A 12581-nucleotide genomic window follows, 5' to 3' on the forward strand; every position below is an offset into this window, starting at 1 on the left:
AGGAATGAGTTAGTGAGTGAGTGAACGAGTACACGCACGCACGGGGTCTGCATGTCGTGAAAGAGCACGTAAGCAGTACAGGAAGCAGGATGTTGACGAAGAATGAAAAAGAACGGGAGGGTAAGGAGGGAGGGGGTAAGAGGAGGAGGAGGAGGAGATCTTTCGACGGTCGCTACGACACCGAACGCACGCGTAAGCTTATGCGAATCGCGTGACGAAAAGGGGACCAGACCAAAACCTAACGTCGCATGAATTTGCGATTTTAACGAATCAATCATTATTATTATTATTTTTATTTTTTTTTTTACACTTCTCCGGGGTGATGACGTATCGTTCGTAATTTTTTTTCTTTTACTTTTTCTATTTTATTTTTTATTTTTTTTTTATTTTTTCGCTCTTATTTCTTTTATCGTGTCTTTGATTTACGATATCATTGGCCGCTTTTTATTGTACTCGTGTTTATTAATAATATTATTAATATAATGATACTGTTTAATATTATTAATATAATTATATTTATTAATTGTTCACGTAATTAGTTAGTAATACGTAATGAATTAATATTAGAACTATTGAAAGCAATCAATGTTTTAATTTTATAATGAGTTTATTGAAATGATAATTATTAAAAAAAAAAAAAAAAACTATTGAACAAAAAACGTTTGTGTTTGTTTATCGTTATAAGATTAAATTAAATAAAAATATTGACACGTATTCGATTATACGAATAAAATTGACGTATAAGTTAAAAACAGATCGTAAAATTATTTTAATTCATAGACTCGAGAAAAAAGAATTGCAATTTTTCTTAATACCTTTTTCGTTTTTGCTCTTCTTGATAACTACAAATACATTTAATCTATTAAATACACTTAAGTCTGCGCGTACATGAGATATAATATTTGTACATTGAATAACGCAAGATAGAAACAACAATATTTTTATATTTCTATTTCAAGATAAAGCTTATCATCTAAGAGATACATATGTTTTAACGTTAACTTTGAAAGCAAAATGTAGATCATAAGAAGAAAACATATTTTTCTTATTAAATATAATATCGTCATAAAATGGCTATGAAATTTTCAATAGGACGATTTCGATTAATGATTTTCGATGTAAGGAACAATCGACGAAAAGCGCTGAAAAAATTTAACAAACAAGCATAGACAAGTATTATTTTACATTTCTAAGTATTCTCTGAGGAAGTATACACAACTATAGACAATCTTCAGTGGAATGTGGAAAGAGTTCTAACGGATGTTTCTGGGTTTTCTTCGAAGATACATTAGTTAAGCTCTTCGATCGTGAAAAAAAAGAAAAAAAAAGAAAAAAAAAAAAAAAGAAAAAAAAAACTTCAGGATTTATCGTACAGCCGATCTTTCGGCGACGAGGTGTCTAAATTCCAGTCACAGAAATTTTTACCTGTTCTTCTCAAAAAAAAAAAAAAAAAAAAAAAAAAAAAAAAAAAAAAAAGAAAAGAAAGAAGAAATAGAAAAATCGAAAAGAGAAGAAAGCTTGCTTGAAAAATTATAATAACAATATTCGATTTTATTTGTTAAAAATATATTTACAAGTATGAAATAAAATAAAAATAAGAAATATACGTACATACGCGTGCGTGTGTGTGTGTGTGTGTGTGAAAAGTTAAAAAGAATTTGTATAAAAGTGAAAGACAATTTGTTAGAAATTATACAATTCAATGAGATCGTTAATTTGTAAGAAATAAAATTAATTTATCTATATATCTGGATAAGATAAAGGATCAGATTAAAATATTATACTGAACGAATAAAGATAACGCAAATAGGATATGATATCAACAAAGCCTCAATATATCATTATATCGCTTTTGTAAATAATGTCAAAGATAATAGATAATCGCCTTGTGTGTGGGCGTCCAAGTGCGCGTACATATATATATTGAATTTTCGAAATTCTTAGATTTTTCTTGGAATTTCAAGAGATAAACGATGAAAACTAAACGCATGGAAAACTTAGAAGAACAATAATCGTGAAACCGTGTAATCATGGATGATCACAATTTAGCGAGAACACGCAATTCAGCCGCGAAGAATTTGAATCATCTGTCAAATCAATTAAACAAGTAAAACGAATTCCACGGCTTTACGGCCATGTCGTCGAGAAATGAGTCAGCGATCATTCCAGGATTGTGGAAGCGAATAATCGTTAGTACGTTCTTATTCAATGATCTCGAGTATTATTTCAAATGGATCAAGAAAATAGCATTACTCATTTGGAAAAATTCATCATTACGATTTTCCTTCAGATAAAATTACAACAACACATTAACGTTTAATGTAATTTAATATGCATAATATAATGTATTTGCAATAATTTAATTTTTCATTAAATTTTATATATATATATATATATATATATATATATATATAAAAACCTCCATTTTTTAATTATTTCTACTCTCAACATTTGCTTATAGTAACTAAGATAAATATTTTTTCTTTTCTTAGAGATTCATAAAAGAAGATAAATCGTGCGTTAAAGGATTAACGAAAAAAAAAAAAAAAAAGAAAAGAAAAGAAATAATAATAATAATAATAAAATAAAAAACAAAAGGAATTTGATAAAAGCGCCCAACAAGACAAAGATATGATAACGATTAGATCTTCTAAAATATATAGAAACGTGACCCGGTGAATTCAGTCGTGCATTAAAAAAAGTAATACGCGTTCCAGCACCAAATTTTGCGCTTATCTTTTGGCCCGTAGATCCGGTAATCATCTCTTGTAAGTATCTCATATTATATATATTTCTTTTTAGGACTCCCGACGAGTACGAGACAAAGTTTAAAGCATGACAGACCCGTTGAATCTTTTTCTATTCAGTTTTTGTCACGATAAAGAGGGAATAAAAGGAGGAGAGTGGGGTGGAAAGGATCCATGAATGCTGGAGAACGATCTTGCTTTCTTGGAAAACCTTCTCTCCTCCCGCAACTGATTCTACTTGGCCAAGTATAGTCTTATTACGGAACGTGACTCATGATCCCGCTATATTCGGTACCAACGGCAGTGGCAATGAACCAAAAGACGACGAAGACGACGAAGACGACGAAGACGACAACGACGACGAAAACGATGGCCTCTTGGAAAACACCGTTTCTTTTCCTTTCCTCTTTCTCTTTTACGTTCTTCTTCACGTAACGATACACCTACTTACGTACGTCGTTGCGTGCATCGAATAGCAGCTATACGAATTCTTTTTTTCAAAGTCATTTCGACGTACAAGACTAGACTTCGGATTTTTTTTCTATTTCTCTCTCTCTCTCTCTCTCTCTCTATATATATATATATATTTTTTTTCTTTTTTTTTTTTTTTTTTTTTCTTTTTTTTTTTTTTTTTTTTTTTTGTATAAATGAAATCAGTCGCAATTAATTGAAAACAAAAGTGTAGATGAAGTACTTGGCATAATGTTCGGAAAAAAGAAAAGAAAAGAAAAGAAAAGAAAAGAAAAGAAAAGAGAATTTAATTCCTTTTTACACGCTTTATTTGCTCCATTATCTTCGGAATTAAATTTTTCAGTTCGAAATTATTCGAGAAAATAATTTGTAAATTGTTTGACGTAAAAAGAAAATAGAAAAAAAAAAAAAAAAAAAAAAAAAAAAAAAAAAAAATTGCGTTATTTTTTTTTCTCTCTCTACTCAAAAATAAATTCTATATCTTCAAAGGATTATTTTTATTTACGTTTCCTTCAAAATCGTTGATTTCGTTGATAATTTTCCTTTCTTCCCGATATCCCGGAATATAAAGACAAAATTAAAATCAAATCGAATTTTTATTCTTTTGTCGGCCTTCAAACTTCGTGAATTCATTCATGTCTGTTTAAACTCCCCGAATTTAAACGAAACACATCAGAAGAAGCTCCGCGTATCTATTTATGATCATTGGTAAGACGATTAGGACAGATAACGTTTCTACAACTACGCGTACGTATATAAACACTCATATTTTTTGTTTGTTTGTTTAGAAATTTGCGTTAGAATTTATTAGGATACGCGTTTACATAGATTTTATTTGTTATCTTTCTTTGTATTCCCCCAATAATTTAGAAAATCTTTTTTTTTTTTTTTCGGTACATTCGAAACAATTTATAAATTTTAAACATCGAATGATATAAAACATCACATTAATGAGATTCATTGGTCGGTATCAATGTATTATAGTTGATTTAACGGACTTCGTGGTATACTTAATAAGATGTTAAATCTTTCTTCTTCTTCAATGTATGTATGTGTGCGCGTACGCTTGCACGCGCGCGCGTGTGTGTGTATGTGTGTATGTGTATATGGTCAAAACAAAAATAAAGAAAGACAACTTGACTTGCTCCAGTAATACTCTAACCGGTTCCTATCTATCACACGATCTACAAAGCTGAATCATTGAATTGGGCCAAGTTACATCTAAACCGTGATTATCGCGAATAAAAAAAAGAAAAAGAAAAAACAGAAAAAAAAAGAAAAAAATTTAAAAACGAAAGAAGTGGAAAAGTAAAAACGGAGTGTGGTGAAATTTCTTGATTACTATCTTAAGATATTACTCGCAATATCTATTAATCTGAAAAATAGTTATTTTTTTTTTCGAATATGGAAGTAGGATACAAAAAAAACAGAAAGAAGGAGGGGGAGAGAGAGAGAGAGACAATAACATGATCAACAAAATATTTTTGTCACTAACTTTTTTTTCTTCATAAAACAGTGCACTTTTACGATTCTTTTTTTGAAGAAAAAGAAAACAAAAAAATAAAAAAGGAAGAAAAATGAACAAAGCCCGAAAAACGAGCTACGATGACTGCTCACCGAGGTGAAACTAATGAATGCCCTTTTGAACAATCGGATAAAGTTCCAATTTCTATGATATTGAAGCCTAACTAGCTAGTTTTGCTACACACAAAATTTTTAAGAAAAAGAAAAAAAAAAAAGAAAAAATATGACGTTCGTTCATACTCTATCACCTGATCATTCTGATATTTTAGATCAATGATTTATAATATTTTGTTTTTTTTTTAAATTATCATTTTCTTTTTTATAAATTTATCAATACTTATGAAATCAGGCTAATTTAACAGTTTTATTATTTTTTTTCTCTTAAATAATTGTTGAACAAACAACTTTTTGGTTTAACAACTATCAATTATGCTATCTTTCTATACATAATTTTTTACAATTGAATGAACAAAACTTATTTACAATAAGACATGCTTTTAATTGTTTATTAATAATTAAGTTTATTATTTAATTAGTTTATAATTTAATTTATTTATTTAGTTTAATAATAACCTACATTTTTAAACACATTATAATTAATATATTTCTTCAAATGACTTTGATTATGTATAATCATTATGTACGATTAAAATTTTTTTGACATATTGATAACTATTATCGACGACGGTAATTGTTTATCTTCTTTTTCCATTTAAAAAAAAAAAAAAAAAAAAAAAAAAAAAATTCTTATATAATTCCTCGTCTCGGATATCAATGTTATAAAATATTTGAAAGTATTTTTTACAGGAATCACTAGCTTGATATAAGATAAAACAATTGATATTGGCAATCGACTATCATGATCCATGTTTTATATAATCTTATACGAAAAATACGAAAATAATTGAACTTTTGAAAATAAGAAAATAAATGAATTTTCCTCGTACGATTGTCAAGATAAGATATATCTTATATTTGTTATTCATAAATATATATATATAGATAATTATCTAATTAAAAATTCTTTTAATTACTTCCCCTAGTTATATAGATATAAAATGAAAATTAAAAAGAATCAAGAAACGGTCCGTCACGGTCCAAGAAGAAAATACTCGAGTTAAATGGCTCGTACTCTTTACGATAGAGTGCTCTATAACAAGGAACGTGTCGTAACTTGGCGCCTATTCGAGGGAAACGTAACGAGGGACGTGGAGCATAGCACATCCGCCTCTTTCTCGCGAAATTGTTTACTTTGGCGAATATCCAGAAACATCCGGGGAGAGTCTCGAGAAAGAGAAAGAGAAAGAGAAAGAAAGACAGATAGATAGATAGGTAGATAGATAGAAGGAAAGAAGAGAAAGAAAAAGAGAGCATAGCATTCCTCTTATGCTTTCTCAGTCTTGATTCTTCTTCCCCTTGCTCTTTCTGCATCGAAATAAACAATCGACATAATGAGGAATTGCGTGTGCATGTATGATGTATGTGTGTGTATGAAAAAGAGAGAGAGAGAGAGGGAGGGCGGGGGAGAGAGAGAGAGAGAGAGAGAGAGAGAGAGAGAGAGAGAGAGAGAGAGAGAGAGAGAGAGAGAGAGAGGGAAAGAGAACAGGGGTGGAAGAAGGAAGGAAGGCATTATTAAAGAGCATCCAATTCTAAAGAGAAGGAGGGGACGTGCCAGACGATTCGTGTTAACTCACATTCACGCTCTGACGAATCAAAAAATATTAACTGAAGCTTAAATATTATCGAGATAACTAAAAATAATTATTTCGATAATGAACAAAAATATTAAACGAAAGAATTTATTTTTAATTCTCATTCTATGTTTCTCGCGGGTGTATTTTTATTCTTCATTTTTTTTTTTTTTACGTGTACATTATATAGCCAATTTTGATCATGTTAACGAAATATTTTATAAACGAGTATCGTCAGATATCAATTACTTTTCTTTTCTTCTTTCGTTTTTCTATTTTTTTTTATTATAATCTCTAAATGACAAATTTTGAAAAATATTTTCCTTTTATTGTTAGTTCCTCGCGTCTATCAGCAAGCATCATCGATGGAACGATTAGAACAAATAATGTTTACGATTCTCTGAATGCTTTTCTAATTGACCTATTAACTAAGATCAATGAACGTGAATTCATGAAATATATTTAAGATTAAAAATAAAATTCTGTGAATGAAGGCCACGGGAGCTTTGGAAAAAAAGAATGAATTAAGAAGTATAATCAAAAGGTATTAATGTTACGTTTTTTTTTTTTTTATTTTTTTTTTTTTTTTTTTTTTTTTTGATAGAATCGAAAAACAAATGATTTATCTTTTATTACGGGAGAAGTTTTGATCCTTATATGATCCAATTTTGAGTCATTAAAAAAAAAAAAATTATCCAATGTTAAACTTGTAGCATAGTTTATGATTAATAAAAAAAATTGATCTTCGTGTATAAACAAAAAAAAAAATAAATTTTGTTTGGGAAAAAAAATATATATATATATATTTTAAATAGAGTACTTTATATACATATACATAATATATATATATATATTTTTATTTAACCTTCGTATTTTGCATGACATTCACCGAGAAACTTTCATTCAGAATAAAGCTCTCCCCCTCACCCAACCCCCCCTCCCCAACCTGGATCAATCCGATTCGAGTCGAGCCATCGAACATTTACTAGGCAGTAGCGATTGGATCAAACGTTTCTCTTACAAGTAGAAACAATGGAAGGGTCGAATATATTTCATCGATAATCCGATAACGATTGCATTCCTCTTTCATACGCGATACACGATTTTTTAATGCATTCAACTCATCAACAATAATAACGGTATATACATTTGAAATATTTAACATTGATGATAAATTAAAATCTTTTCTCTTAATCGACATTCCTACGACCGAACCAATAGATTCTATGGAGATTTCTAATTTTTATGGAGTAATTGTATTCGAATGTATGTATATACTCTAGCGAACACCTTGAATTCCATGCAGGTCACTGGTGAACTACACTCTGAATGTCATTTAAAACACCTGTAACATTTACGTTCTAATACCAATAGATCTATTTATCTATGTACGTACACATTTATGCATTAAAGTATCAGGAAGAAAATAAAGAAAAAACAAAAAAAAAAAAAAAATGATATAAAAAGTATAAAAGAATAATAATTATATTTTTGACATATAAATATCATATTAACCCTTAATCGATTAGAAAATCATTCATTTATTAAATTAAAAATTAATCGTTATAACAAAATCTCATTCATCCCAAATGTCACGTTCCATTAATAGTTTGCCTAATACGATTTAGAAATAAAAATATAGAATAAATAAATACCATTAATATCATATTAAATTCTTTAAAGAATGTTCGATCAAAATTATCGAATCAATTGCTTAAAAAAAAAAAATTATTTCATTTTACCGAGTAAAAATTGCAGTGACTCATTGATGGATTCATAATACTCAGCGTAACATTACGTTCTCTAACGGGTATTTATGTCTTGTTAACACGTTGATCTATTGGCATGTCCTTTCTTGTGTTTTCTTTTTTTTTTTCTAATATAAAATTGAACGATCAATTATTCTCAATTATCATATTTCTATCCTAAAACTTTAATCGAAACAAAACCTGTTATATGTACTCATGAATCGATCTCGTCGCTATGATCGCTCTTTTGAACTCGGAGGAAGAAAGAGAAAAGATGAAATGAAAGATGTGGTTAGAGAAACTGCGGGTGGGAAACTCCTCCATTTGCGCAATAAATGTTCAAGCAAGCTTCGACCTTTCGACGTTGACTGCATCCATCTTCTCCTCCTTTCACCCCTCTTCCTATCATCCTTCTCTTCCTTCTCCTCCTTCTCCTCCACTTCCCACTCCATTACGTATATCTTCGTCAAATATCGCAATCGCGTCCTAACAATTCCGAATCGCAATTACTTCTTACGTGGAAATCGGACGGCGAAAGGGACAGCAAATAGATCTTGGGGAATTTGACTGAAAGGCAATGACCCAACGATTCCACTATAATTTGCCTTTCCATTAAACTTGAGAGCTTATAATAATCCTTAATACTGCGAAATTAGGATACCAAAAAAAAAAAAAAAAAAAATAAAAAAGACTCACCTAAGAAAAATATCACATATTGCAATTCAACAAATTGTTACAGTTTTTTTTCTTGGATACGTAAAGAATTTTTTTCCTGAATAAATTTTCTTGTCGCGTATTTTTTCTCTTTTTCTTTATCTTTCATTTCTCTCTCCTAAATTTCTAAGCTTTAAACATTATTTAAGCTATATGAGAAAAGTTTCAGATAAAGTTTAAAAATTGTGTGAAAAATTTATTGTGTATTTTAATGAGCTATTGTGTCAGATTTTTATTTATTTATTCAATGATAGATAAATCATTTTTTAAGATGATGATATTTTTTGTTTTTATCTTATTACTTGTAAAAGGTGATAGATCAACAAAAAAAAAAAAAGAAAAAAACATAAGACTGATATCTTTGCTTTTAATCCATCATTTTTTAAATATTTTTATGTATTTAAACGAGTAAATAATATCATAAAGTAATATTTGAGAGGTATATATTCTTATTACCTTTATCTCAACTAATTATAAATTAATTGATCATATAAATACCCATATTCTTATTTTTATTCATTACGAAATCAGATATTGTCTTCGTTAACTGTACTGTATTTCTTGAAAATGAAAGTTGTTTTATTTATATACACGATATAAATCACTTTGAAAAAGCTTTCTCACGTCTATTCATTATCATACATAACCCCTACTTATTTATATACTTACGTATTTTTATAGTATATTATAAATACTTTTTTTTTTTATATTGAACATGTATAACGTGCAAACTTTTTACAATTTTTATGCACCTATTATCAAGCTTTTATTATATATAAAAACGGAAAACAGTTTTACGTCGAAGTGTCTATTATTTATTTAATTTTTCTTGGAGAGCAGGCTTAAGAAAATTTTTCATTCCTTTTGACTTAAAACAGACAACATAAAAAACAACGTTTTACTTAGGATCATTATTAATCACTACATAAGGTTTCCTGATTTCGTAAATTACGAGATATAAAATCATACCTTGTAAGTCAAGTATTCTATCACAAAGTCACGCCCAAATTTCTAATTTTTATATATCTCTGATATATATAAATCAAATAAATTGCTTAGAATTAATCTAATTAAAATAAATAAGATAATATCGTAGATGAAAAAGTTACGAATGTTACGAATGAAATCGATCAAAAAAGTCCGATATAAATACGATCTTTCTTTTTCAATCCAATTATTCTTCACAAAGTCTTTCAGATTTTGAAATACTTTAAAGAGAACGTAGTCTGTAAAAACAAGTACTTTCGCTCATTGTATGCTAATGTCTCGAACTGAAACGTTCAGAATTGCTGTCAATGCCTCATTAAGTTCGTATCACTCATTCTCTTTAGTATGCTTCCTGCCTACATGTTGTTACGTTGCACAAATATTTCGATGATTTCATATTTTAACTATGAGATATATTTATTAGATATGTTATTAAATAAACAAAATAATAATAACAACACTAATTATTGACTACTCTAAAAAAAAAAAAAAAAAAAAAAAAAAGTAAATAAAACAACTTACCTTCACCGTGACACTGCTACCAGATCCTTTAATTAAATCAATGATCTCTTCCCTAGACTTATCATCGACATTGATCCCATTAACTTCGATAAGCCGATCACCCGGTAGAAGACCAGTGTCGTTGTTGTGTTGAACTAAAGTACCAGGTTCAGCGAAAATGACAGGCCTCATTTGAGTAACACCATTGGCAGCACGTTCAACAATGACAGCACGACGAAGAGAAAAACCAAAATCGTTACGAGGTGGTGGCTGCCTTTGAATTGTCAATTCTCGTGGTTCCGGAAGTTCGAGAGGCACGATTTCCGGTAGCTGAAGTTCTACTCCTTGTTCCTCGAAAGAAGCTGAGGATCGCCATCTACAGAAACCCTGAGATTCACCGACCGGTGACAAACTGAACGGTGGTGTAGCAAAACTCGAATTGGTCGTGTCCGTCAAAGAATCAGCCGACGGACTGGCACTTGTCACAACCTAAAAATGCGAAATCACAGAAGATCACAAATGTTATTTTCACTTTTATATTCATCAACGATAACAATTATTTTTCCGTTTATACCTGCAGCAATTTCGACTCAGCCGGATGATGATGATGATGATGATGTTGCTGTTGTTGCTGTTGTTGCTGCTGCTGCTGTTGTTGATGATGCAATTGATGTTGCTGATGTTGTTCATGGTGTTGCTGAAGGTGCTGTTGTTGATGATGAAAATGCTGATGATGATGAGAAGATTGTTGAGAAGATATTCGCCAAGATTGCGTTTCTTCCTCGGAAGGACTGCAAACTTCGTCCTTCGTCAGACCAGCAGCCATGGCACCTAAGCTTGTTGAGTGCGTAGGCGGAACGTTCTGATAGGCTATCACTTCGTTCTGTAGAGTGTTTCTCACCAACAAATTACTAGCCTCTTGATAACCACCTTCGTTCCCATTCGGTAGAACAATTTCTTCCGAAAGGACGTTTATGGTACCACTGGTGAGACTCAATCTTGGCCCTTTTAAAATCCCTCTTTTTGGAGGTTTCGGTGGAAGAGGAGGGAGATTCTTGCCAGATTGTCCACCGGCATTTGTCGTTGTTGTACTCAAAGAGGTCAACGATGTCTCCGATGAGTCGCTCTGTGTTAAACCATCAGGCGTTCTCATTGTCCAACTCGAGCCTGTACCACCGCCCACCGTGTTTCCTGTTCCACCCGTCGTGTTCTGCGAGTTCTCCAATAGATCCCGATCCAAGTGAGCAAAGAAGGATGCACTATAATCTGCTGTTATACCGCTAGGTAGTTTTTCCTTTTCCTTTCTGCGTCCCGGTATCTTCAATGATCTACGAACCTATCAAAAAGAAAAAAAAAAGAAAAAAAAAAAATTGCTATGACTTTTTCTTGTTCCTCGCTTTTTTTCTTATCAATTGCAATAGTAATATGTAAATTACTATTGCAATATTTAAACAAAAAAAATTATTGTAACAACTCGATAAAAAAAAAAGGATAAAAAAGGAGAAAAGAAACAGAATTAAAATATTTAGATACATCAATTCGAACATTAAAAAATTTCGCCGAATAATCTTAACCGTAATTTTTTTTTATATTTGTTTAAATTTACGTCTCGTGAATTAGCATAGTTATCATTATTAAATAAAAAAATCAATATAGCACTAAATCATCATAAATAATATTTGCTGATTCAATTGGATTTTATGCATGAAATCCGAATATTTGCTTAGTTGGTGCCAGTTATTTCACGATTGACCATCAAGTGACAAGTTTATAGTATGCTTACTCACTTATTCACATAATCGTTTCTTCGACGATTATACGATATACTTATCAACAACTCGGGGAACTCGTTTTTACTCTACAAAAGTTGCTAAGAAGCATTAAAGACGGTTCGCTGCACTTGCGACTTGAACATTCTCCAAATTTCTTGCTCTCTAGATCCGCTTTGACGTGACATTCATGACGTTCTCAAACCGCAACTCTGCCATTGTAACCACGAAAGCGTATCGGAAGAAAAACTTTGTGGAAAGAGTTGATTCGAAAGGCACCAGAGATTTATCGCGGTTGATAAAAATATGATTTGCCTTTTTTTTTTCCTTTGTTCGATCAAATAATATTATAATTCACGTTTATAATCGAATTATTTTATAATTCAATGTGAAAATAATCTATATTAAAACGATTTCTAATGAAGCTTA

General features: G+C 30.4%; 1 protein-coding gene across 1 annotated transcript in view; it reads right to left on the reverse strand.

Moving 5' to 3' along the window:
* The window catches only part of LOC118450250 (unconventional myosin-XVIIIa), a 71801-nt gene that overhangs the window by 55917 nt on the left and 3303 nt on the right, over positions 1-12581 (reverse strand). Inside the window, exons 2-3 of the mRNA XM_085656419.1 lie at positions 10958-11719; positions 10405-10872 (exon numbers count right to left, since the gene is read on the reverse strand). Of these exons, the coding sequence (XP_085512545.1) occupies positions 10405-10872; positions 10958-11719 (1230 nt within the window). The remainder of the gene's footprint in view (positions 1-10404; positions 10873-10957; positions 11720-12581) is intronic.

Source organism: Vespa mandarinia, chromosome 4, assembly GCF_050613455.1.
Source record: "Vespa mandarinia isolate Hongniang chromosome 4, ASM5061345v1, whole genome shotgun sequence".
NCBI lineage: Eukaryota > Metazoa > Arthropoda > Insecta > Hymenoptera > Vespidae > Vespa > Vespa mandarinia.